At 39.9% G+C, this 27,619-nt stretch overlaps 1 protein-coding gene across 6 annotated transcripts in view; it reads left to right on the forward strand.

Moving 5' to 3' along the window:
- Nucleotides 1–27,619, forward strand: part of cwc15 (CWC15 spliceosome associated protein homolog) — a 47,018-nt gene that overhangs the window by 452 nt on the left and 18,947 nt on the right. For 5 of the 6 annotated variants that reach the window (XR_011342088.1, XM_069890801.1, XM_069890797.1 and 2 more), the window contains exons 2-5: nucleotides 2,830–2,971; nucleotides 6,499–6,611; nucleotides 9,002–9,081; nucleotides 25,847–25,972. Coding sequence is in view for 5 of the 6 variants with exons in the window: in XM_069890801.1 (XP_069746902.1) it covers nucleotides 2,841–2,971; nucleotides 6,499–6,611; nucleotides 9,002–9,081; nucleotides 25,847–25,972 (450 nt within the window). In the remaining variant the exon portion in view is untranslated. Of the gene's footprint in view, nucleotides 1–3; nucleotides 201–2,829; nucleotides 2,972–6,498; nucleotides 6,612–9,001; nucleotides 9,082–25,846; nucleotides 25,973–27,619 lie in introns of those variants that run through there. The other variant, XM_069890800.1, reaches the window with a different exon arrangement.

Genomic DNA, 27,619 nt, shown 5'->3' on the forward strand with positions numbered 1-27,619 from the left:
AACCTAATGTTAACACCATTTTCCATGGCTCCACGCCATTTAGAGCAAACCAGCCTTCAAATGATCAAGTATCTGATAGGGGTCAAGATTAGCAAGTAACAGTGTGATAATGGAGCTCAAACAAGATATTAGACAGTTGCTGCGGTCTAGTTCAATACACAAATGTGCTGGAGAAACTCAGCATCCATAGGAAGTAAAAGGTAGTCAACGTTTTGGGTCGGGAATCTTCTGTCTCCCCTGTCTCTCCAACTCACTCCTTCCCTCGCTTTTTTAACCAGCCTACCTCTGGCCATCCTCTCCTTCCCACCCATCTTTTGCTCTCTTGCACATGCCTTCCCCCTCCCCTCCACCCCACTGTGCTGGAGTTACGTTGTCATGGGCTGAACATCTCCCCGTCACTTCTGAGATGAACTTAATTCCAGATAGGAATTTACTGGAGGTAAATTATTGCAGTAAGCGATTGGGGAAAAAACTTGGTCAGCAAGGCTGGTCTCAATAGGCTGCTGTGGAATTAAGTCAAACATCTCATGTCAAAGGCAGTTGAGGATGTCTTCAGAGTGTTCTTTTAGGCAGATGTGATTGCATCTTTCTCTCCTTGATCCTGGATATCAGTGGGTTTGGTTCTTTGATAATGGGACTCGAGATTATTCTTTAATTGCTGAAGAACAAGTGAATATAATGGCAGTTAGCAAGATGCTGTGCTTCTGCACTCTTCATTCAGCCTTCTTTAGGTTGCAGGTGTTTTGCTGGAACTTTAAGTATCTATAGAGCTATTTCTTATGCAGAAAGGTAAAAGTTGATATCATAGCATTGTGTTTGCAGTTGATAAATCCATTCTTCTCCCATTAATTTGTATTGAGGCCAGCATTCCTGTTACAGGTGCCAATCGTTATGAATTTCCAGCAACCACACTAAGGTTCTGTTTGGGTGGCAGATTTGGTGGTCGTTGCTCATTATTGACAAAATACTAATGTTGAAAATTATTTGAATCTATTGTGTTCACAAAAAAAGGACACATACAATATATCTAAGCACCCTGTTGGGGTAATTTCAATTAGGATTTACTCAGGAAAATCTTTTTACCTCCATGTAAGAATATTGCAGGAGCTTTGGATGATGTATCCATGGTAAAGGATGCATCAGGCAGGCGACTGGGATAAGGACTACTGAGGATTTTGATCTGCACTGACCTCTGGAAGCATGCATATGCATGCATTCTGGTATATTTTAGAAAATTCTGACAGTTTCAAACATATGAGAAAAGCATCAGTGGTAGAAAGTTTTCTCAGAAATGGTTGCAGAAATTTCACAATTGAAGCATATTTTTTAAATGTCAGATGTTAGTCAACTAATTTCCAGGATAAGATTTACCACCAGGAAGTGGCATCTGTTAATTAAAGTTCACAATCTATGTACAAATATCCAACATTAATACTGGTTGTTTATTAAGTAGTTCAACTAGTCCATTCATCTTGGCTGAATGGAACCAGGAGGTAATATTATTGATGAATCTTTGCATGCTATTATTGGACATTTTTCAAAAATATAAAAGACTAGAAGTAAACAAATATAATTGTACATTATTATAGTTGTCACAACACTTTCTTTCATAAAGTCTATGCATGACAGTTATGTAGAAAGTAGAAATGATAGTGGTTAGATTGGGTGCTGTAAGAAAGAAAAAGTGGTAGGAAATAGCTTCTATTTTTGAACTGTGAAATGTGACCTTCCCAAAAGAATGATTCACAAACTCATTATTGCTTAGCCATATTTACTAAAGTGTGTGTATGAGGAGTGTTGAATAAATGAAGATTTAAGTTAGTATATGCAAAAGCCTCTATCAATGAACAACATTGTTTTCTACAAGAATCTTTAACCTTCTGCTTGTTAACTTCTTTTGCCAAGTTTGATCTACTGCTGCATCTCTTCCCTGATGGGAACAGCTGAAAGGTGCTGTGTACAGGGTGGAAGGGGCCCTCAACAATTTTGTGCGCCCTCGTTGGACAATGATCCCAGTAGATCATGTCAATGGAAGGAGGTTGAGACACTCCAGTGATCCTCTTTGCCACTCTGATGGTCCTGTGGATTGACCTCCGATCCATTTCTCTAGCAACCATATCACAGTTTGATGCAGCCAGCCAGGTCACTCTCAATAGAGCTCCTTATGAGGTTGACGTGATGGTGGCCGATAGACTTGCTTGCTTCAGTCTTCTCAGAAAGTGCAGTCCCTATTGCGCCTTCCTGACAAGTGAAAAGATTTGTGTGTCCACTATAGATTACACAGGCAAAAGATACAGGAATATCAGAACCAGTACAACAAGGCTGAGAAACAGCTTCTTCCCACAGACCATGAGAATGCTGAATGACCAAAGGAACTGCTCACACTAACCATCTAAGACTCGTATTCATGAAAGTATTTATTTATTTGTATATATGAATACTTGTTCTACATGAGCATTGTTTGTCTGTTTTTGTGTGTCTGTGTTTTACACAGAGGACCGGAGAGTGCTGTTGGGTTGTACCTGTGCAATTTGATGAGAATAAACTTGAGTTAACTGGTCAGCAAGGGACAAATATCTTATTCCTGTGCTGCATGGTTCCATTGAGCTGAAAAGCTAATAACCTTTACTGATATTCCCTGACTCTTTCAGTCTTTTAATATTTTCTGCTTTTATTTCTCTTTTCTGTACTTAAGCACAGGTTAAATAAGTAACTATTTATATAGCTGTATTCTGCATATTTCTGCGCTTTCAGGGAGCATAGTGTTTTGTCCTGCTTATATTATAATAAGTACTAACTATCCTTTCTTTTCGTAACCTTTTTACCTAGTACATTTAAAAATGACAACAGCTGCTCGACCAACGTTTGAACCAGCTAGAGGAGGGAAGGGAAAAGGAGAAGGAGATCTGAGTCAACTTTCTAAGCAGTACTCAAGTCGTGACCTTCCTTCGCATACTAAAATCAAATACAGGTTAGAAAATGGATGAAATTTGAACATAATTGCACATCTGATTTTCTTTTTCAACAAACAAGAATGGCACATCTCAAAAATATTTAACCATGATGGATGAACAGGAGAATATGTGTTAATTACTCAATGTTTTGTGATAGGCATAAAATGAATTTGTAAGTAATCCTGACCCATTTGTTCACCTTTGCCATTTCTTGATTGGAAGAGATTTTATTGCAGGTTTAAACATTTTGGCTAGTGTTAAGGACAAACAGTCATATTAGAGAGAGAGAAAGGGAAGAAGATAAAGCAATGCTTAATTTAGTTTATTGTGAAAGGACATTGTTATTTATATTTGAGTGAAGTCAAAGCTAATACTATGGCACTTAGATTTGTGGCAAGGTGTTTCAGAAGTCAATCTACATCCATATATCCCTTATGTAAATATTTTAAGGTTATGGTTTGCAACAGATCTTCATTTATAATTTATTTGAAGTATTCATCATTGTGAACTACACAACTCTTTAAGAGTGGAGCAATGATGAGAATTAACATGTATATTATGTTTTTGATACATTTAAAGTAGGCTAAGAAATGGACTGAGAATTTTCATTTTGGAGAAAAAATATTTTAATGGTGGGTTGGCAGGAGAGCAGAGATAGTGTTAGTGAAACACACACACACACACACACACACACACACACACACACACACACACACACACACACACACACACACACACACACACACACACACACACACACACACACACACACACACACACACACACACACACACACACACACACACACATATATATAACATCTAATAATCATGAATATTCCAGACTGTTAAAGTCTTGAGTCACATGTTTAATCTTGGTAATTTATTCAAATTTTGCTTAGTAATAAAAATAATAAGAAAGTATTGAAACAAAGTATTCTATACTGAAGTACTATAAACATTGGTGTACACTCTGTGGAGTGTAGTGCAAGGCTGACACCTCCAGACATTCACAGTGTTACTGTCAAGACCTACATTGCCCATCGAAACCTACAGTCTTTCTGTATGGTCTTGCCCATCAAAACCTACTGTCAAGACCAATGTTGCCCTTGGACTACCACTATGAACTGCTTCAATCTGTCATGTTACCGTAGGGAGAGGGGAGCATGGAAATGTTATTTCATATACATCACTGCTTCTGTCACATGGATAGGAAGTGATGTCAGCAGCCCAGATAAAAACCTGTGTTGGATGTAGGTCAATTTCCCACATTTTCCACAGCACGTCCGCCATTTTGAGAGCCAGTTAGCTTGCTGGTAAATGGATCACCGCAGTATAATCATTTCAGATTTATGGTCAGAATGCATGCTAGCATCACATTGAGATTCTTTTTTCCTGCAGACAAGGCAGAATTACCACCTATTGGTAATGTTTAAAAAAAAAAAAACTGTACACATGTAAATAGATAACAAATGTAAACAAACTACAATACAGAGAGAATTTTTAAAATTTTTCAATAAAGTGCACATTAACGAGTTCTTGATTGAGGAGTCTGATGGTGGAGGAATAGCAGCTGTTTCTGAACCTGGTGGTTTGAGTCTTGTGGCACCTCTATCTTTTTTCTTATGGCAGCAGCTAGAGCAGAGCATGTACTGGCTCATGTGGACCCTTTATTGTTGCTGCTCTCCAATGGTGGCATTCCCTGTAGATGTTCTCGAGAGTGGGGAGGGTTTTCCTTGAGATGTCCTGGGCTGTGTTCAAGACCTTTTGGAGGGCTTTACACTCAGGGGTATTGGTGTTCCCATACCAGATTGTGATGCAGCAGGTCAGCACACTTTCTATCACACCTCTGTAAAAAAAATTTGCCAGGGTTTCTGGTATCGTACAAAACTTCTACATACTCTTGAGGATGTAGAGATGCTGATGTGCTTTCTTCACAATGCCATTAGGGTGTTGAGTGCAGGAAAGAACCTTCAAGATAATTACTCCCAAGAACTTAAATTTGTTCATCCTCTCCACCTCTGATTCCACCAAACAATCACTGGTTTTCCCTTCCTGAAATCAACAATCAGCTCCTTGGTTTGGGTGACAATGAGTGCAAGATTGTTGTTGGTGCACCATTCAGCCAAGTTTTCAATCTCCCCCCTGTATGCTAACTCAGGGTCTAGGATATTTTGGCCTCCACAGTTTGGCATCCACAATTTGGCGCCAGACAGTTTGCCTCCCACAGTTTGGTGCTGGACATTTTGGGGCTAACAGTTAGGTGAATTTCACCGCGGGGAGAGGGGAGTGCATTCACACTGTTACTGTCAAAACCTACATTGTCCATCAAAACCTACAGTCTTTCTATATGGTCTTGCCCATCAAAACCTACTGTCAGACCAATGTTGCCCTTGGACTACCACTATGAACTGCTTCAGTCCGTCATGTGAAGGTACAATGTTACCACGGGGAGAGGGAAGTGCGGAGATGTTATTTCATTTTATTAAAAATATAATAAATTAATATTTTTATATTCATTGTATTTAATTAAAAATGCAAAAACTTAAATGCCACGTCCTTCACCAAATGCAAGCACCAAAATATCTGGTGCCAAACTGTGGACTCCAAAATATCCAAAGGGCTACAAAAGTTTTTTTTTCTTTCGCCAAAATGCCCAGCGCCAAAATGTGAGTGCCAAAATATATGGTACCAAACTGTGGATGCCAAAATGTCTGATTCTGGCCAACTCATCACCTCTTTTATACAACCCTCTACCATGGTGCCATCAGCAAATTTGTAGATGGTGTTATTGTCATACCGAGCCACACAGTCATAGGTGTAAAGTGAGTAGAGCAGGGGGCTAAGAACACAGCCTATGATGCTTTGGTACTGATGGAGATTATGGAGATGTTCTTACCAATTCTCACTGATTGTAGTCTGGAGGTGAGGAAATCCATGATCCAATTACACAGTGTGGTGTTGAGTCCCAGGTCTTGAAGTTTGCTGATCAGTTTTGAGGGGATGATGGTGTTAAATGTTGAACTGTAGTCAATAAAGAATGCATCTTTGCTGTCTGGGTATTCCAGGCAATTCTTCTTCACCTTGACAATTGCTCAGTATAACAGAAGAGAAACCATTACTACTAACACCCAACACAGTAGAAATGAAGCAATTTTTTTTGGTAGGTGTATATGGATTGCCACAACATTGTGGGCTAAACGGCCTGTACTGTAATGTTCTACAGTCATTCTCACCAATTTGAAACATCGAGGAAGAGCTTCTGGAAGATTATGTTGTTTGTGATCTATATGTCAAAAGTTGCATTTGGACAGAGAAATAATGCACTAGGTCTCAGCCACAGAGAGATCATTCTTAGTTAATAGAGATTAAGAGACTTAAATAGTTAAAATTATTTAAAAAATCATCCAGTCGGAAGCATGGCTAACTTTTGGTGCTTAAATTGGCAAAGCTATAGTTTGGGTGACTGACATCTTTATTAAAAGAGCTATCTTGTGCATAAAAATAATGAAAATGTCAATTTGTACGAAAAAAATTGCTTACAGACAACCGACCCAAGATGTCCCTGAAGAGTTGCGTAGCCGTGACTTTCGTAGGGATTTGGAGGAGAGAGAACGCGTGGTGGTACGTGAAAAGAACAGAGACCGACCACCTAGAGGTACGCACTATTTTTTCAGTAGTGCTTTTGGTATTAAAATAAAATTATAGTGGTGTGTTGTGTTCAATTCTGTTTGCTATGTTATTGGAAGGCTGTGATATTAAAGAAAGTTCAAGAAAGATTTAAGAGTGACATGAAGAATGACATGGTTAGAATGTGAAATGCAGTATCTGCAGATGTGATGGAGGCATGTTTCATTACTGCCTTTAAGAGGGAATTGGATAAATATGTGGAAACAAATTTGCATAATTAGAGAAAGAGCCAGGTCAGTGGAACTAGTGAATTCTGGAGGAGATGCAGCACAGACATGATAGGCCAAAGATACCTTCTGTGCTTAACCATTCTGATGTTGTGCCTTAGGACATCAACTCTTTGCAACTTGGAGCTCTGCCATCTCTGACCATCTAGATCAGTGGTTCTCAAATTTTTCTTTCCACATAAGTATTCCCTATGTCAACATGCTCCGTGATTAGTAAGGGATTCCTTAAGGTGGTATGTGGGGAGGAAAAAAAAGGTAGAAAACTACTGTTTTAATCGTACCTAATTGACTCATGCACATTTTCATAACTCCAAAGGAAATAGGCCAATGACAATTGTTCTCAAGCAAAATATTTCAATAACAATTGGGTCTAGAGCAGTGATTCTCAACCTTCCCTTCCCACTCACATACTACCTTGAGCAATCCCTTACTAATCACAGAACATTGATGGCATAGGGATTACTTAAAGTGGTATATGAATGGAAAGAAATGGTTGAGAACCACTGATCTAGATACAAATTTTGTGTTAATTCTCCCAGCAAAAACAGATAACTACATTTCTGCAAATCTTGATAACTGGCAGGCTCAAAAACTACATGGCTGTGTTGCTCCATTGTCTTATGATTTTATGTCCCTCTGTAACCTTGTGCTTTTCTTGCAACTTGCTTTCATATTTGTCTTTTTGTCATTAGAAACTTTAGTACCCATGCTTTGTGATGCCCTCTTTCAAACAATTGTGAAGCTCTGGTGTACCCTGTGCTGTACCAATAATTAGTCTTGTCTTTCTCTCAATAGCCAGACAACCTTTGATCTGTGCCAATATATTACCTTCAATACCACACACTTTTATTTTCTGAAATAATTTTCCATCATTAATTTTGATGATTAAGAACTGCCTTCTGGAAATATAATCTACCTTTATGTTAATTCTACAAAGCACTTAAATAAATTATTTAAACAAAACTTCTCACAAAACTCTGACTTAGTCTGGTTACCTTGAGTTTTTCAAGGGTGCTCTGCTCTAATATAATTTTTGGTACTTTCCCTGTGATATATATTAAGCTAAGTGATTTTTAATGTCTTGTTAGCTGTCTCCTTTTTTTTTTTAAGTCCAGGGGTTGCATTTAAAAATAACAAATCTAATGGAAACTTCTCTGTACCTAGGTAATTTTGGGAAAAGTAAAATTACACATCAACTATTTCACTAGCTGCTCTTAAGTTCCCAGGATGAAGTACAAGACCTGAAGACTTGCCATTCTAATTTTGGTAGTCAGGGTCTGTTTTTTTAATTTTGGGCAGTATTCATAGTTTGATGTAACAACTGGGAACAAAAAAAAAGGGAAATTTGTCCTCATTGCCCAAGTATAATCATTACTGAGATGGAAATGGAGATGATGTTTATTTGCAGATTGATTCTGTTAGTCATGATGCAACTGTGCTCAACAATCAGATGAAAAAAGTGAAAATGACTGTTTCTGCAGTGATGTTCATAACCTCAGGTCTTCACAAAGTGCTTCATTAAAATCACTTTGATAATGAGTAAATGCAGTAATATTGAATTAATCCAATTCAACATTCAGTCCACCAGGGCTCTTGTGATTTTGGTGGGATTGCGGGAAATGGGGTCCCAATGACTCAAATGCTGAGCTATTTGAATTTCTTTGAAACTAACCAGAGCCATCTTCCAGATAGTATTTAAACAACAAAGCTTCATTTACCATGTTTCCTTTCTGTTTGCTGGAGGCCCTATTTCCAATGCTTTCTGTATTGGGTTCACAAAAAAAATGTATCATATCATTGTGCAATATCTAAAAGAAGTGAATGAGAGTTTGTAATTTCCAGTAGTCTACGAAATCAGGTACTGCCAAATTGAAGGCAGTGTTGGTTAAGGTAAAAATATTGCCAAGGCTCCTCAATAGCATGGAAAAATCTATTACAACTTGCCTTAAAACATCTTTAAAAATTATAGCTCCAGTTTTGCGATTCTCCCTAAATATGATACTGAGTGGTACTGTTGATTATGTGAAATATGAACAGGCATCATTCTGTCTTGGAGTGTTCTAGTAAGCTAGTCACTTATTAGAGTAATTTTTTTTGTAATGGAGTCATTTCTTTTTGGCTTTCTTTGTAGAACACACAACATCATCAAAGAGGCCAAGGCTGGACCAGATACCTGCAGCAAACCTTGATGCTGATGATCCACCAACCGATGTAAGTTATGACTTTACCCTTTCATTTTCTTAAAAGAACATTTGTAATTTTCATACCTTGATAAAGTGCTCAAGCCTGAAAGAATCTTTATCTTTCCTATATAAAGTACACTGGATTTTACTTATTTGTAATTTTCTAGTGATCGTTCCCTAAATTGTGTACTTGCATTGTTCTTGAAAATGTGACTAGAAGGTGCTCGCTTACTTGAAAGAGATGCTGCCTCTCCAGTATTCTTCACAAGAACAAATAAAATGATCAAAGTTCCTAGATCTTTCTGGGTGGAGCAATCCCTCTCTGTTCAAACAGGTCACTGTGCGCATCTGTTCTGAGGGAAGAAGTAAATTTGCCATCCAAATGACCTCACAGGGCTTTTAATGTAGGTGGGTTGGTTGGGCCCAATTAACAGGTCAGGTGAAACCTTCAAATGATGTGTTTTGCATCTAGATGTGTGTAATTATTGTACAATGTCAGAAATATTAACAATTCTGGATACAGCCAAGAAAGACTCAGCCACCACATTGTAAGTCGTTAATGACTGTTTTTATTCAAATTCAGCGCTCACCCTAGGGCAGCATGAGCTTAGTCACCTCGTGCATTGTGACATCATAATCGCTGCCCCAGGCGCGCGCTGGGAGACTTGAGGCAGGGAGAAAACCCTGAGAGCACCATCTTCCCATGGCTTCCCCGCCTTGTGGCGTTACACGCGGGGCTGGTTCGCTATGAGAGAGTGTGCCACCACAACATCCCCCCCCCCCCCCCCCCCCCAGAACCGGCTATGTGTCCCGCCGCTTGGGTGGGCAGCCCCAGCATTTGGGCATGGCCATCTGCACTGGCCATGATAGGTCTAAGTGTGCCACCTTCAAACGGTCCACAGTGAAAAGTCCATCTTTACCCCTATGTCCAAAGTGAAAGCCCTGCCGGACCACTGGAGGACCTTGTATGGATCTTCTTATGGGCGTTGTAAAGCTGCTGTATGTGGACCGCACCAAACAAATACGAATTCCGCTGAGTCCAGCTCTTTGGGGCGATGTGTTGGCCGGATGTCGTGAGGCGGGGGGGCGGGGGGAGCTAGCGAGGATAGTTTCTTATGGAGATCTGCCAAAAGGTTAGCGTGCTCAGACGTGATATTGGACTCTGAGCCAAAGAACTCACCAGGCAGCGAGAACGGTGCGCCGTAGACCAATTCCGCAGAAGATGCCTGTAGGTCCTCCTTGGGTGCTGTTCTGATGCCGAGGAGGACCCAGGGCAGTTCGTCTGCCCAGCCTGGGCCGGTGAGATGAGCCATGAGAGCAGATTTCATGTGACGATGAAACCTCTTCACCAAACCATTTGCTTGCAGGTGGAGGGCTGTGGTGGAGTTTAAGCCCCCCAGGAAGTTCGCCAGCTGAGTCCAGAGCCCGGAGATAAACTGTGCACCCCTGTCACTGGTGATGTTCACTGGGACTCTGAACCTAGCGATCCAATGATTGACTAGGTTCCTGGCTTACGTCTCTGTGGAAGCCTCTTTGATGGGAACGGCCTCCAGCCATCTTGTGGTCCGATCACTGGCAGGGGGCCTATGACGTCAATATGGATGTGCTGAAATCTCCGCACCGCTGGGTCGAATTTCTGGATTGGGGCCTGCGTATGCTGGTGGACTTTGGAGGCCTGGCACCTCGCCATCTCAGCCACCTCCTTTTTGAACCCGTGCCACACAAACTGCTCTGCCACCATTCACACCGAAGTCTTCACCAAAGGGTGGGCTAGGTCGTTGACTAAGCTGAAAACCCTTGACCTCCACTGTGGTGGTAGTCGTTGCAGAGCAGCATGTCTGGGCTGTTGGGCAACTGAATGTTCTGGAGCTCGAGGCCAGAGATGGCGGTCCAGAGAGCCTGCGTTTCTATGTTCAGCTTCTGGGCCTGTACCAACTGTGTCCAGTCAAGGCCGAGGGTAAGAGTGTTGATCACTGGATGAGAGAGTGTATCCGCCATGAAGTTGTCTTTGCCTGCTCTGTGCCGGATGTTGGTGGTGAACTCTGATATGTAGGAGAAGTGGTGTTGCTGGTGAGCCGACCATGGATCTTTGGCTACCGTGAAGGGCCTTCCCTCCAGAAAGTATCGAAAGTGCCAGATGGCCAGGTGCAGCGCCAGGAGCTACCGGTTGAAAGTGCAGTACTTGAGCTCCGGCGGGTGCAGCTGTTTGCTAAAGAAGGCCAGCAGGCACCACTGTCGGCTGAGCCACTGCTCGAGTACGCCCCCTACCGCTGAGGCATCCACCAAGAGCGCAGTGTGTGCCTCCGGGCGTGGGGGCACCAATAGAATTGCATTGGCGAGGGCCTCCTTTGTTGCGGCAAAAGCGGTCTTTGCCTCCAACCAGGTCAGGACTTTCTCCTTAGTAATGATCAACACGAACAGCGGTCGCATGGTGCGGGCGGTGCTAGGGATGAACCGATGATAAAAATTCACAATCCCCACGAACTCCTGCAGGTCCTTGGTGGTGGTTGCCTTGTGCAACTGCTGGACAGCCGCGACCTTCTCTGGTGCCGGGGCAGCACCTGCTGCCGAGATGGTGTGCCCCAGGAACTGCAGCGTCTGCTTGCTGAACTGACACTTGGCCATGTTGACCATGAGGCCAAACTCTGCCAGTCAGGCAAGCAGGGTACGGAGGTGGGCCTTGTGCAATTCGTGGTTGCGGCTGGCGATAAAGATATCGTCCAGGTAGTTAAACACAAAGTCCAAGTCCCTACCCACTGCGTCCATGAGACGCTGAAAAGTCTGGGCCGCGTTCTTGAGGCGAAAGGCATACGCAGGAATTCAAAGAGGTTAAAGGGGGTGATGATCGCCGTCTTGCCAACGTCCTCGGGGTGGACTGGGATCTGATGATAACCCTGCACCAGATGGACCTGTGGGAGATTGGCCGAGAAGTCTTGAATGTGTGGAACCGGGTACATGTCCAGTGTGGTCACATCGTTCAAACGCCGGTAATCGTCGCAGGGTCTCCAGCCCCTGGAGGATTTGGGGGCCATCTGGGGAAGGGATGCCCAGGCGCTGTCTGAGCGACAGACGATTCTAACTCCTGCAGCCTGGAAAACTACTCCTTTGCCAGCTGCAGCCTCTCGGGCGGAAGTCATCTGGGCTTGGCATGCCCTGTGTGGAGATATGGTGGTATACCCCGTGCTGGGGTAAGGTGGTGCTGAATCGTGGTTGAAGGATGGCAGGGAACTCGTGAAGTATGTTAGAATACTCATCCCTAGAAGTGGCGATGGTGGCAATCTCGGGCCTGCAAGAGTTCGTGGCGCCCAGAATAGAAGGTGCGAGCATTCACCAGCTTCTTGCCCTTCATGTCAACCAACAGTCAGTGTGCCCTCAGGAAGTCGGCCCCTAACAACGCAGTACCCACTGAGGCTAACACAAACTTCCAGTGGAATTTCTCTTTCCTGAACTGGATCTGTGCCCTGTGGGTATCGAAGGTCTTGATGGCAGATCTGTTGGCTGCCCGCAGGGTGGAACCACGAGATTGGGTGCGAGTCTCGAGGGTGGTGGGGGGCAGGACGCTCAGCTCTGCTCCTGTGTCCACCAGGAAATGTCAGCCGGTGGACTTGTCGGTAACATGAAGGAGGCTGTCCACGTGGCCAGCCATCAACTATGGCTGGTCAGGTCGTTTCCCCTGGTAGTCACATGATTGTCGGCACTTACGAGCTTGCGCTCCAAGTGCTGATGGTAAAAGCACCAGGTGGAATGGTGCTCCTCTGGCTTGTGCTTGGGAGAGTGTTGCAGCTGGCTGGCTCTTGGTCACGCAACCTAACTGAAGACTGCTTCATTCTCCCTCTTGGTGCACCGGAGGGTGTCCGCTCGGGCTGCGACTTGCCGTAGATCCATGAAGTCCTCATCCGCAAGGAGCAGTTAGATTTCCCTGGGCATCTGATCGAGGAAGATCTGATGGAATAGGAAACAAGGTATGTGATCCTCTGCTAGTGCCAACATCTCGTCAATTAGGGCTGATGGTATGCGGTCCCCAAGCCTGTTGAGGTGCAGAAGCCTGGAGACACGCTGCTGAGGGGAGAGCCCGAAAGTGCCAAGGAGCAGGTTCTTGAGGGCAGGATATTTACCCTCGGCCAGTGGGTTGTGTATTAGATCGTCCACCCTGGCTGCCATTTCTTCGTCCAGCACACTCATGACATGGTAGAACATCATGGAGTGTGCTGAAATGTTCCTCAGTTGAAACTGCGCTTCTGCCTGCCTGAACCATGTTCACGGGCAATGGGTCCAGAAAGGGAGCAGTTTGATGGCAACAGCGTTGATCTCTGCCAGATCTATGTTCTTGAGACCAGAGAGGCATCTGGGCTCAACGGGGTCACCAATGTAGTGCTGGACACAACTCAAGAGAAACTCGGCCACCACACTGAAAGTCGTTAATGGCAGTTTTTATTAAATTCAGCACGCGCCCTTTTAAGGGCAGCATGAGCTCAGTCACCTTGTGCATTGTGATATCACAATCTCTGCCCCAGGTGTGAGCTGGGCAGGAGACTTGAGGCAGGGAGAAAACCCTGACAGCGCCATTTTCCCATGGCTGCCCCACCACATGGCGTTACACGTGGGGCTGTTTCGCCATGAGAGAGTGCACCACCACAGTTCAAATTTATTGTCAAAGTACAAAAGTACCCTGAAATTCTTTTCTCCTGCAAGCTAGGCAGAATTTCTAATTACCGATAACTGTAAACTACTCGAGAAGAAAGAAATGTAAATAAACTGTGTCAACATAGAAACATAAATATTCAGCAATAAATAATGAGAAAAGGAGGATTTTTTGAATATTTTATTGATTTTTTCATAAATATACATAATAAAATTTTAAATATACAGTATATTAAACTTTTTCTTACAAATATAAAAAAACATTACATTCCCTCCCACCCATACATACAAATCTGTTCACTGTCAGAGCTTACATTTTAGAGTAGAGTTGGGGGAACTACATTTTTGTATGTATAATAGTTACTTTTATAACTTTTTTTCCCCCTTTATTATTGTTTCTGGGCCCCTATGTGGTCCAGGTATGGTTGCGAGACCTTTACAAAAGTGTCATATTTGTTCTTTGTTATATGTGATTTTTCTTCCCCCATAGGTATATAGCTGTTCATTTCCGCAGTCCATTGTGCTATAAGTAGAGGGGAGATGGACTTCCAAGCGATTGCGATACATTTTTTTCGCTACCGCCAGTGCTATTTTTAAAAATTAAATTTGATATTTGGTCAATTTGTTGCTTATTTCCATAAAATTACTTAGTAGATATAGCTCTGGGTCACCCGTGAAGGCCACTCCTGTTATTCTGGTTAATTTTTCTGCAATTTCTTGCCAAAATGGCCTCACCTTCATGTACGACCACATGGCATGTAGAAAAGTTCTTGTCTCAGTCCCACATCTAAAACACATCTCTGAAATCTCAGCTTTTGATCTGTTTAATTTTTGTGAGATAAAATATAATTGGTGTAAAAAAAAAAAAAAAAAAAAATATACTGAACCAATCCATATCTTTCATTTATAATTGATTTCATGCTGGTCTTACACTAATCTGACCAACTTCTTTTAAAGTCACCACACCCAACTCTGGCTCCCATCTTTCCCTTGACATCTGCAACCTGGTTTTGTGCTTTCACCCTGGAGTGTGTAGTACATTTTTGGTATAAATTTGGCTGTATTCCCAACCCAGATCACTCGTTCAATTTCACTAATTTCAGGTGGGGTCAATGTTGGTCCCCATCTTTCTCTTAAGAACAATCTGAATATGAGAAAACATAAGAAGACCCCATTGGCCATATTTGTGTTTTAATTGATCAAAGGACATAAGAGTTCTTTCCGTGTAACAGTCCTAAATATATCTTGTACTTTCGTCATACCACAGATTTAATATTCTATTGCCTATGTTCATAAGCAATAGCACATTTTTACACAATGACGCTTTTATTGATATCCCTACTTTTTTTCCCTATACATTCATTAATTTCTTGCTACATTTTAATCATGTGTATTAAAGTAGGATTATCCATCTTTTTCTTTAGTGATTTTACACTACATTTATCAATAAAGCCTATTGCTTACCCCTCTTCCATTGAGTACATTCCCATTTGAACACAAGACGGGGTGGGGGGAGGGAGGGGGTTGTCGTCAGTGAAGAAGGCTGCAAAAAAATCTAGCCTGTGCAGCTAGGTAATATTTTTTGAAATCTGGAAGTCTGAAGTCCTCCCAGCCCATAGTCCCATGTCAGTTTTTCCAATGCCATTCTTGGTACCTTATTCCATTGGAATTGTCTGATACAGTTGTTTAGTAGCTTGAAAAAATTTTTAGGTAACGGAATAGGCAGCGATTGGTAAAAGGTATTGGAGTCTTGGCTTCACTTTCATTTTGATGCACTTAACCTTTCCCACTAAAATAATCTGTAAGTCCCTTTCTATCTTCCAAAGAAGAGGAAAATAATTTAGTTTGTATAGATTTTGCAAATTATTGTCAGTTGCTATTCCAAGATATTTTATTCCATCCATCTTCCATTTAAATTTACTTCCTTTTTGGTATCTTTCATATTCAAAATTTGTTAATGGCATCACATTTTTATCCATATTTATTTTGTAGCTTGATATTCTTCCATATTTTTTGAGTGTTCCTTGTAATTTTTCCAAAGATTTTTCCAGGTCTGATAGGTACAATAGCACATCATCAGTGAATAGACTGATATTGTGTTCTTCTTTCCTGACTTTGAAGCAATCCCTTCTTATTTATCTCTGCCAGAAGTTCAATCCCTGTCTGCTCGATCTACTCAAGGGGATCACCACCGACATCTGATTATTTGTTATTATTTTAGCTTGTGATTTATGGTATAAAGTTTTTATCCAATTTATAAATGTTCTACTTATACCAAATTTTCCACTGTTTTAAAAAAAAAAATGGCCAATCTAAACGGTCGAATGTTTTTTTTATCCCATGTCTAGGGAGACTGTAATACTTGGATTTCATTCATATTTTGCCATGTGTGTTGTATTAAATAATCTTCCAGGACTATTTGAGGAAAACTTTTTGTGAACAAATCCTGCTTGATCCATATGTATCAGTTTTGGCAAGTATTGCCCTTCTTTTCTTCTTTTCTTCTTTGGCTTGGCTTCGCGGACGAAGATTTATGGAGGGGGTAAAAAGTCCACGTCAGCTGCAGGCTCGTTTGTGGCTGACCAGTCCGATGCGGGACAGGCAGACACGATTGCAGCGGTTGCAAGGGAAAATTGGTTGGTTGGGGTTGGGTGTTGGGTTTTTCCTCCTTTGCCTTTTGTCAGTGAGGTGGGCTCTGCGGTCTTCTTCAAAGGAGGCTGCTGCCCGCCAAACTGTGAGGCGCCAAGATGCACGGTTTGAGGCGTTATCAGCCCACTGGCGGTGGTCAATGTGGCAGGCACCAAGAGATTTCTTTAGGCAGTCCTTGTACCTTTTCTTTGGTGCACCTCTGTCACGGTGGCCAGTGGAGAGCTCGCCATATAATACGATCTTGGGAAGGCGATGGTCCTCCATTCTGGAGACGTGACCCATCCAGCGCAGCTGGATCTTCAGCAGCGTGGACTCGATGCTGTCGACCTCTGCCATCTCGAGTACCTCGACGTTAGGGGTGTGAGCGCTCCAATGGATGTTGAGGATGGAGCGGAGACAACGCTGGTGGAAGCGTTCTAGGAGCCGTAGGTGGTGCCGGTAGAGGACCCATGATTCGGAGCCGAACAGGAGTGTGGGTATGACAACGGCTCTGTATACGCTTATCTTTGTGAGGTTTTTCACAAAGATAAGTATTGCCCTAACCTATTAGCTAATGCTTTCACAAGTATCTTATAATCAGCATTTAAAAGGGATATTGGTGTGTATGATGTTTTTAGTGGGTCCCTAATTTTTGATAACACTAATAATCAGGGTTGAGAATAATTCCGGTAGGGTCTGTGTTTCCACTGCTTGGTCCAGGACATTCATTAAAAGGGGAATTAATAATTCTTTGAATTGTCTATAAAACTCAGGTTGAAATCCATCCTCCCCCAGTGATTTATTAGTCTGTAGGGTGCCCAGGGGCTTTTCAGTTTCTTCCCTTGTGAAGGGATTATCTAATTCTATCCTTTCTCTCTCTTCTATCTTTGGAAGTTCGACATTCAACAAAAAAATTCTTCCATTTCATTCTTATCTGCTAGTAATTCTAATTTGTATAATTTTGTGTAATATTGTCTATTGCTTATATACTATGGTATTGGTCTCTTTTTTTATGGCATTTATCATTCTTGATTACTCCTGTTTTAATCTGCCAAGCTAAAACTTTGTGTGCCCGTTCACCCAACTCATTGTATTGTTTTTAATGTAGCTTTTTCTGTCCTATACATTTGTATTGTATCTTAGCTTTTTATTCTCCAGTAATCTGGATTCTTCTTGTCCTGTTCTTTTTTTTTAATTTTTTATTTTTCACACCATAAATCACATTAGCCATGATATACACTTTTTCTTTTTCACACATATACAGTGACTTTTTCTCCTCCCCCCCCCTCCCTCCTCCCAAGCCACCCCCCCACCCCCCCCCCCTCATCCATTTTAGGTATACAATCTAGGTTGCATTAAACCAGTCAGATAATGTTGTCATTCAACAAAAATACACCAGAAATTCTACTGAGTCCATTCTTTTCTTTCCTTCTCCTTCCATCAACTTAGGTAATGTTTGTCCCCGGTAGGTTTTCGCTATTGTATTTAATGTAAGGCTCCCATACTTGTTCGAATATATCAATATTATTTCTTAAACTATATGTTATTTTTTCTAATGGAATACATTTATTCATTTCTATATACCATTGTTGTATTTTCAAATTATCTTCCAATTTCCAGGTTGACATAATACATTTTTTTGCTACGGCTTGGGCTATCTTAACAAATCTTTTTTGTGCATCCTCCAAATCAATTCCAAATTCTTTGTTTTTTATGTTACTTAGGAGAAAGATCTCTGGATTCTTTGGTATATTGTTTTCTGTTATTTTATTTAATATCTGATTGAGATCATCCCAAAATTTTTCTACTCTCTCATATGTCCAGATTGCATGAATTGTTGTTCCCATTTCTTTTTTACATCGAAAACATCTATCAGATACTGTTGGGTCCCATTTATTTAACTTTTGCGGTGTAATGTATAGTCTGTGTAACCAATTATATTGTATCATACGTAGCCTCGTATTTATTGTATTTCTCATCGTTCCAGAACATAATTTCTCCCATGTTTCCTTTTTTATCTTTATATTTAAATCTTGTTCCCATTTTTGTTTAGTTTTACCATTTGTTTCCTCATTCTCCTTTTCTTGCAGTTTAGTATACATATTTGTTATAAATCTTTTGATTAACATTGTATCTGTAATCACATATTCAAGGTTACTTCCCTCTGGTAAACTCAAATTGCTTCCTAATTTATCTTTCAAGTAGGATCTCAGTTGGTAATATGCCAGCGCTGTATCTCCAGTTATATTGTACTTATCTCTCATTTGTTCAAAGGATAAGAATCTACTTCCTGAAAAACAATTTTCTATTCTTTTAATCCCTTTTTTTTCCCATTCTCTAAAGGAAAGGTTATCTATTGTAAAAGGGAGTAGCTTATTTTGCATCAATATTAGTTTTGGTAATTGATAATTTGTTTTATTTCTTTCTACATGAATCTTCTTCCAAATATTGAGGAGATGATGTAATACCGGAGAAGTTCTATGTTGTACCAATTTTTCGTCCCATTTATATAATATGTGTTCAGGTATCTTTTCCCCTATTTTATCTAATTCTAATCTCGTCCAGTCTGGTTTTTCCCTTGTTTGATAAAAATCTGATAGGTATCTTAATTGTGCGGCTCTATAATAATTTTTGAAGTTTAGCAATTGTAAGCCTCCTTGTTTATACCATTCTGTTAATTTATCTAGTGCTATCCTCAGTTTCCCCCCTCTCCATAAAAATTTCCTTATTATTTTCTTTAACTCTTTGAAGAATTTTTCTGTCAGTTGTATTGGCAATGCCTGAAATAAGTATAATATCCTTGGAAAAATGTTCATTTTAATACAGTTTATCCTTCCTATCAGTGTTAGTGGTAGATCTTTCCAATGCTCTAAATCGTCCTGTAATTTTTTCATTAGTGGATTGTAATTGAGTTTATATAATTGGCCTAGATTTTTGTTTATTTGTACACCTAGGTATCTTATTGCCTGCATTTGCCATCTGAGGAGATTCCTTCTTAAATTTTGAGAAATCCGCATTATTCATAGGCATTGCTTCACTTTTATTTACGTTTATCTTGTAACCCGACACTTCTCCATATTCCTTCAATTTCTTATATAATTCTTTTATTGATAGTTCTGGTTCTGTTAAGTACACTATAACATCATCCGCAAATAGACTGATTTTATATTCCCTGTCTTTTATTTTTATTCCTTTTATATTATTATCTATTCTTATCAATTCTGCTAGTGGTTCTATAGCTAGCGCAAACAATAAAGGTGATAGTGGGCATCCCTGCCGCGTTGACCTGCTTAAGTTAAATTGCTTTGATACATGTCCATTTACTGTCACTTTCGCTAACGGTCCCTTATATAATGCTTTAATCCAATTAATATACTTCTCCGGTAAACTGAATTTTTGCAATACTTTGAACAAATAATTCCATTCTACTCTGTCGAAGGCCTTCTCTGCGTCTAAAGCAACTGCTACTGTAGGTGCTTTATTTCCTTCTACTGTATGAATTAAGTTAATAAATTTACAAATATTGTCTGTTGTGCGTCTTTTTTTGATAAATCCAGTTTGGTCTAAATTTACCATTTTCGGTACCTGTTCTGCTAATCTGTTTGCTAATAGTTTAGCTATTATCTTATAATCTGTGTTTAGCAGAGATATTGGTCTATATGACGCTGGTGAGAGTGGATTCTTGTCCTGTTCTTTGATTTTTTTGTTTTCTAATTCTTTAATATCTTTCTCCAAATTGTTTACTTCTGCCATATGTTCCCTCATAAGATTCTTTGTATAGGATATAATTTGTCCCCTTAAATTTGCTTTGAGCATGTCCCATATCAGAAAACTTGGAGATTGGTTTCACAAAATATTTTTATCTGTCACTTTATAAATTTGCATATTAATGGAGAATGGTCTGATAGAAACCTCGCTAGGTATTCTGTTTTTAATCACTCACTTTTTAACTGGGCAGACAATAAAAATAAGTCAATCCTTGTATGTGAGTTATGAACTCTTGAGTAGAAAGAGTAGTCTCTTCCTGTGGGATATAATCACATCCATCATCGATAAGATTTAGATCTTTCATATATGAAATTGTGGTTTTTGATGCTTTCGCCCTCGTTATTGTTCTTGCTGATTTATCTAGTATTGGGTCCAAGCAAAAATTAAAATCTCCTCCAACCAATATATTTTGTTTTCCCTCTACTGTTTTTAAGACACTATCCTTCATGAAGGCTTCATTGTCATAATTTGGAATATAAATATTCATAAATGTCTTTGCTTCTCCATGAATTTTACAATGTGCCATTACATACCTTCTAGCTTGATCATATTAATAATGGTGTATTTTTATTAATTAGAATCGCTGCCCTTCTTGCCTTTGAACCAAAGGAAGGCAATATTATTTGTCCCATTCTCTTTTTAATGTTCCAATTTGGTAAGATGTGTTTCCTGCAAAAATATTATATCCACTTTTAATTTCTTTAAGTATGCCAAGACTCACTTCCTCTTCACTGACCTGTTTATCCCATTAGTATTAAGACTAATAAATTTAGTGTTTTATCCATACCATTTTTCAAACAGATATTGTATAATAAAATCTTTCCAATTTTTAAAATATTGTTGTAACATTTCCCTTTTAAGAGACATTTCCAACAAGTACATTTTCCCTTCAAGAAACACACATCCCTCTCTCTGACGGCGACGTTGACAATAGTACCCAGAAGCCCACGAGAAAAGTCCACTGATTCTTCCGAAGAAGAAGAAACCCTCCCTTTAGCGCCACTTTTTAAAACCACTCCTTTCTCAGCGCCATCTCCCACCCCCAATCAGAGTGTCCACCTTGTTACTTTTCTTACCACCTTTCTTTCTTTTTAGAAAAACCTCAACGGTTTTCCTTGTAACAATGAAAACAAAACGGTTTAGTACTACTAATATAAATAAAAAGATGCGTCTTTCAGTTAGTCCCATTTTGAAATGGTCTTTTCAGTTCTTAAAGCTGGTGACTTTCATTTCCAAATAATTTTCTTAAAAATTCTTCCACTGCTTTATTCTTGAAAATTCATTGATTACCTTCTGAGACATCCACTCTCTGTGTTGCTGGATAATTCTTTGAACATTTAAAGTTTTTAGATCACAGTTGTCTCTTTACCTCTTCAAATTCCTAAATTCCTGGAAAAACATTATTTTTGCATTGTCCACCACTAATGGGCCATTATTATTTTTGAATATTCGTATTCCCCAAGATCTCTCTCAGTAACTTTAAAAGTCTTACCAGGACTGGTCGTGGCCGCTGTTTGCCAGTTCTTCTGGGTCCAAGGTTCTGTCTGGTAAGCCCTTTCAGTTTTCAGCTTTGCATTTAACTTGTTTTGTCTCAGCATTTGTGGGATCCATTTTTGAAAGAAACTCACCATATCTTTTCCCTCTATTCCTTCTCTCAGTCCAATGATTCTTATATTGTTATGTCTGCTAAAATTTTCCTTATGATCGATCATGTCTATCAATCCTTTATTTTTGTGTCCCATGTTTTTGCTTTTTCTTCCAGTGCCTTTAGCCTGTCTTTTGTTTTGTCCAGCTCCACCTCTGAATGAGTCATTTGTTCCATTAAGTCTTCCATAACGACTTTGATTTCCATTATTTTCCAATATGTCTCTCATTGCTGATTCCACACTCGTAAAACGAGTGCATAAAATTTCTATCTTTTTCAGGATGTTGGTTATATCTTGGGCCGACCTCCTCCCCCACCAACCCCCCACCACCAGCTCAGCTGGGTTCAGCCAGTCCCAAGGTCCATTCTAAGTTGCTCTTCGTTGTTCAGTTTTTGCTTGTTGTTGCCTTGGTTGTTTGGCACTAGTTTTATCCATTTTTGATGCTAAAATTATGGGGTTTTGAGCTTTCTAACTTTTTAAAATACTTTTTGTGGAGAGCTCTTTCAAAGTACGACTGTTCAGCTCCTTAATCATGTCCATGCCTCCACGAGGAACAGTTTCTTAAATGAGTCTCTGAATGAGGCTGTTGCTCAGGAGTCTGATGTTTGAAGAGTAGCAACTATTCCTGAACCTAATTCCTAATGGCAGCAACGAGAACGGAGCATGTCCTGAGTGCAGTGCATCCTTGATCATTACTGCTGCTCTCCAACGGTAGTGTTCCATGTAGATGTTCTCGGTGATGGGGAGAGTTTTGTCTGTGACATACTTGGCTGTGTCCACTACTTTTTGCAGGGCTTTTCGCTCAGAGGTATTGGTGCCCCTACACCAGGCTATGATGCAACCAGTCAGCACACTTTACACATCTGTGGAAGTTTGTCAATTTTTTCGATGACATATCGAGCCTCTGCAAACTCCTGAGGAAGTAGAGGAGCTGAAGTGACTTTTTCACAATGGCATTAGAGATGTGCATTTCCTGTGTGACCCAATTCTTCCTCCCCCTATCCCATCTCTCCAACAGTTTTGTTTTTTCACCACATTGTAGTTAAAATGGTCTGACGAAGTATAAATTAGCAAATCAATTCGATGAAATTGTTTTTGTTTAGAATTCAGAAAGTGGTGAGATACCCTTGCAGCATTTGTTAACAGTGACTTATCATGCACTTGTTTAAATAATATCAAAAAAGATTAATTTCATTGTAGACCAAAAAAAATGTTCTTGTGGATGCAAGGGTACTAATTTAACATTGTGTTCTAGAAAGAAAAGGCTGCTCCTACTCATTATAGAGTAGAAATTGGGAAACTGGAAAAGATTTTTTAAAAATCAGAATGTTTAAACGCAGATAGCATTCAAAGTAGAAAAGTAACAAGTCCATGTAAGGTGAATTCTAAGTCAGCGATTCCCACCTCCCCTCCCCCCACCATGGGGGCCATAGCACATTTAAGGGAGGCACAGGCTGAAATTTTATTTTTTGTTTGTTTTTTTATGTAGTTGGTATGAGAGAAGTATGGAAAAAAACAACTTGACTGCTTCACGGGGAAGGAAGCCCATCAATTTGGAGCAGTCTTCAGGGGGCCATAGTCAAAAGAAATGTTGAGAATGGCTGTTCTAGATTGTTAAATTAAGATGTAAATGGCAGAGCTGCAGGCTGATGACTTTAAGACTCGTAGATATGAAAATGGGATGAGAATATTATGGTATCTTTCATGTCTTCTGGTTTCAGAATTCAGAGAGAGTTCTCACTCACTTTTTACAGTTTTAATTTGCTTGTTTTTGGTCTTTCTAAATACGCTCTTGAACTTATCAAACAGGCAGCTTCTTAAACATCACTGGCCTCGTCCTATTGGAAATATTCCATTTGTCTTATCCATTCACCTCTCCTACTCTCTCCACAATTTTAAATCTAGGCAATGAAATAGCCTAGATCACTTGGACAATATTGGGCTCCACCCTATCATTGATACTCCCTGTTTGTAACTTTCCCAATTCTTTGACTTGAAATGTAAACTTGATCTCTTTCCACAGGTCCTATCTGGCTTGCTGAGTATTTTCAACATTTTGTCTTTATAACTAGTTTAATTTGAATAAGGTTAAGTAAAGAAGGGGATTAGTAATGACAATATGATTGATGTTTCTGTGTACTAGCAGAATGATGTATCATATAAATTGTAATCAATTCAGTAGGAAGAATGAGAAGGGACAGTAAAATAGCTCAATTTTAAGATGATGTGGAATTAATTGATCTTAGAAGAATTGTTGGGTTTGGAGAAAATACTCATAGAAAAAAAAAGCCTAACATTTGTAAAACCTCATCCAGATTAAGGTGACCATTTCCGGCCAACATATTTTTAGGAAGGAAATGTAAATTTCAGGTTGACTGCAAGAAGGTCCCAGAATAGTACTGGAGATTAGGATCATTAGCTTTATGAGAAGGCAAGGGAGAATTTCTTGCCAGAATATCTGCTGCTAGGTTTTATGAAGCAAGTTAGGAGAAATGTTGCAGTGGTAGAAGGGTTTATATCCATAAGAGGCCATTAAAAATTACAGAAGAAACTAAAAAGGCTGCAATATTCAGGTAAAATAACATCTGTGATTGGAGAAATGGATTTCCATTTCGGTATTACCTTTCATGCATTCTTACCAGTTGATCTTCCCTGCAAGCTGTTTATATTTTGGGTTTCTATCATTTTCAGGATTTTGGCAAAAGGGCACATAGTGAAAATTTTAGTTATGTAATAATCTTGAAGTTGTAATCTGATGTTGTTTTGGAAGTAGATTCAGTAGCAACTTTGGTAAGAATTGGATAATCATAAGCAATGGGGGCTTATAAATTTCAGTCCTTTCTATTATTTTGGATAAAATAGTTAAAAAGCAACAGATTTGTCACACTCTAAATGTTACTTGATATATAGTACAACTCCCATTATCTGAAATCGGATTCTCCAAAATCCTCATTTATTTGAAGTTTTTTTGGAGCCGAACTGAACAGTGATATCAGGTTCCCAGTGGAAGCAGCAGACCTTGAGCTCGTGGGAGACGTCGGTCTCCCAGCACAAGTGGGGTCTTGGTGGGTTCATTTTGGCGATTGGCGGTGGCCAGCATTTTTTTGGGTGAGAATTAAATATTATTTTAATACTTAAAAAGCCTTCCCTTGTTGTTTATTGTTGATTGAGCACTGTTACAAGTGATTTGTTGTTGCTACTGAGCTGTTTTAAAAAAAAAGGCCAGTTTTCTGAAAAAACGGATATAGAATAAGATCAGTCCTGACCATTTCAGAAAATCAGAGTTGTACTGTAACAACATTTAAACCAATGCTTACTTTAATCAATTTTATTTTTGCTCAAGTTTCCTGAATTATCTAGTATTGTTAGGCATGTATATTGGAATTTTATTAATAGAATTAATCCAAAAAGGAACTCTGTAAAAATGCATTTGAACTCTGTAAAAATGCATTTGATATGAAAGGTTAATTGATTACATTTGTTACTCGACTTGCTGAATGTTTTTCGTTTTTTTTCCTTTTTTATAAATTGGTCCTCAACTTAAGTTTATTTTTATGAAGTGTATTTGAACTACCATAGAACAAAAAATAACTTTCATTTGTTTCATTCTTTATAACCTATTCTCCAATGTGAATTTGAAAATTGAATTTCTTCTGCATTGCTGTGTTAAAAGCCACTTGGTGGCAGAGCTGGAGCAGGAAATTAATAGAGTGAAACGGCATGCCATAGTGAAGGAGGCAATTCTACTCTCCAACCTAACTTCCCCTGTTCCCAGACACATGGACCTAAGATCCTTTTATTTACTGTTCACTGCCATATTTAGAATCGTGTTTACTTGTCAGAGGATGTTGCATGACTCAGATAAAAATAATTTATAAAAGCTAAAGGAAAGTTAAATGGAAAATACTAATTCTCAGCAATTGGTGAGCATATATGTTACAAAGAAAAGAGAATTAAATCCATTTGAGAGAGAGCAATGTTTTATCTGAGTTGAACAAAACGAGAGGAAGTTTTTAATTGGATGAACATTTGAGATGCAGTCCATGTAAATGCAAGATTCTTCCAATTTTCCTAAACCAACGTTGATTTGAAACTTTGGTTAATTCCTAGGAAGAGGAAGAAGATGACTCTGAGAGGGATAGTAGTAGCGATGATGATGGCGACGACGACACTGCTGCTCTCTTGGCTGAGCTGGAGAAGATTAAGAAAGAACGTGCTGAGGAACAAGCCCGGAAGGCAAGTTCTGATTTGATTCTTTTTACAGTATACAGAATTTTACATTAATGTTAACCCCATAATGTGTTGGCATTTTAAATGTATGTTTATTTAAATATCATCTTGGATTGGTTTAAAATTGGAGAAACTAAAGCAACTACAAAAGATTGTATGTGCCTCAAATTATTTGGTTAATGATGTGAATTCCCCAAATAATGTAGTTTGCTGAAAAAAATGGGTGCACATAATTTGTAAGAAAATGGCAACATTGATTGGAAGGTAAACTTCCTTCAGATATTGTAGTTACTGATAACTTCAATGTATGTGTCATCTGTCAGTAGAATCATGGACCCAAATTTGCGGGGTCTGCTGTTGCATAGTTGAGAGTTCATGTGTTGATATTGGATCTCTTTGTTGCAAGTAAAACCCAGATTTTATTTCTATGTTATATTGCACAAGCGTAATTCTAACCAAGTCATAATTCCCACCTGTTCTTTTACCCTGATAAATATTTAATATTATGGTATTGTAGTGGCTCTGTAGAAAGACTACAACTCCCAGAAGTCTGGGAATCAGCACGGGCCATCATAACTTCATGACGTGGCGCACGTGGTTCAGTGTTTTAAAAGAATACGTGTGTGACTCAAGTAAACGAGTTCTGATTGACCTGCAGCTATGTGCATTTTTATTTTGTGTTCATCAGCCACCACTATGTATTCAGTGGCTGCAATTGGTGCCCCTGAGGGATCCAAAACAAGATTTTGGACCATATAAATACTGCAGCTGTTACTCTTAAGCTACTGCCCTTCTAGATGGCAGAACCAGAGCAGTGGTTTCGACAGGCTGAGGCACAATTTCATCTCAGGAAGATTGAGGTGGACTCAAATGGCAATTATTTACTTTGTCTGTACCTTGGAACGAGCCACTGCCAAGTGAGTTGGTAACGTCCTGCACGATCCACTGGAGCCTGGAGAGCACAGGTAGGACACGCTAAAAGTGCTCCTGGTGCGAATTTATGGCATGTCCCGCAGAGAGAGAGCCGCCAGACTGTTACCCATGGAGGAGCTGGGTGACCTCGCCCTGTCTGAACTAATGGACGACATGCTGTACCTGACAGCCTGCCGCAGCCAGATATGTTATTCAAACAGCTCTGATGATGCCAGAAGACATTAGACATTATTGCAGAGTTCTTTCGAAGACTCTAGGCAGCAACTGCAGAGGCACAAGTCCCGTGGCTGGCAAAAAAAAAACACCAAAAGGTCTTCGGACAATGTCACTGCATTGCAGCTGTCCGCACCCAGCACCTCAGTTATTGACACTACTTCCCAAGCCATCACTCTCAAACACACCCAGCTCCTATATCAAGGCAACATCTCAAGTCAGGCAAACAACCTATGGACACTTCCACCTGGTGTTTTTACCACCAGCGTTGGGGAGTCAATGCACATAGGTGCCTGTGCGTTATTAAGAAATGCCCTGTCCAACCATCGTTAATGGCTGTGACAGTTGGCTGAACATCCATGAGCCTTCTATATGTTTGGGGTCAGCTATCCCATCATAAATTTTTGGTGGACACAGGATCGGAGGTTAGTGTTTTTCCACCAACCAGTTTTGATACACGTTATCCTTCCCCTTACCTCCAACTCACAGCAGTCAATAGTTCCAACA

This window comes from Narcine bancroftii, chromosome 7, assembly GCF_036971445.1.
Source record: "Narcine bancroftii isolate sNarBan1 chromosome 7, sNarBan1.hap1, whole genome shotgun sequence".
Lineage (NCBI taxonomy): Eukaryota > Metazoa > Chordata > Chondrichthyes > Torpediniformes > Narcinidae > Narcine > Narcine bancroftii.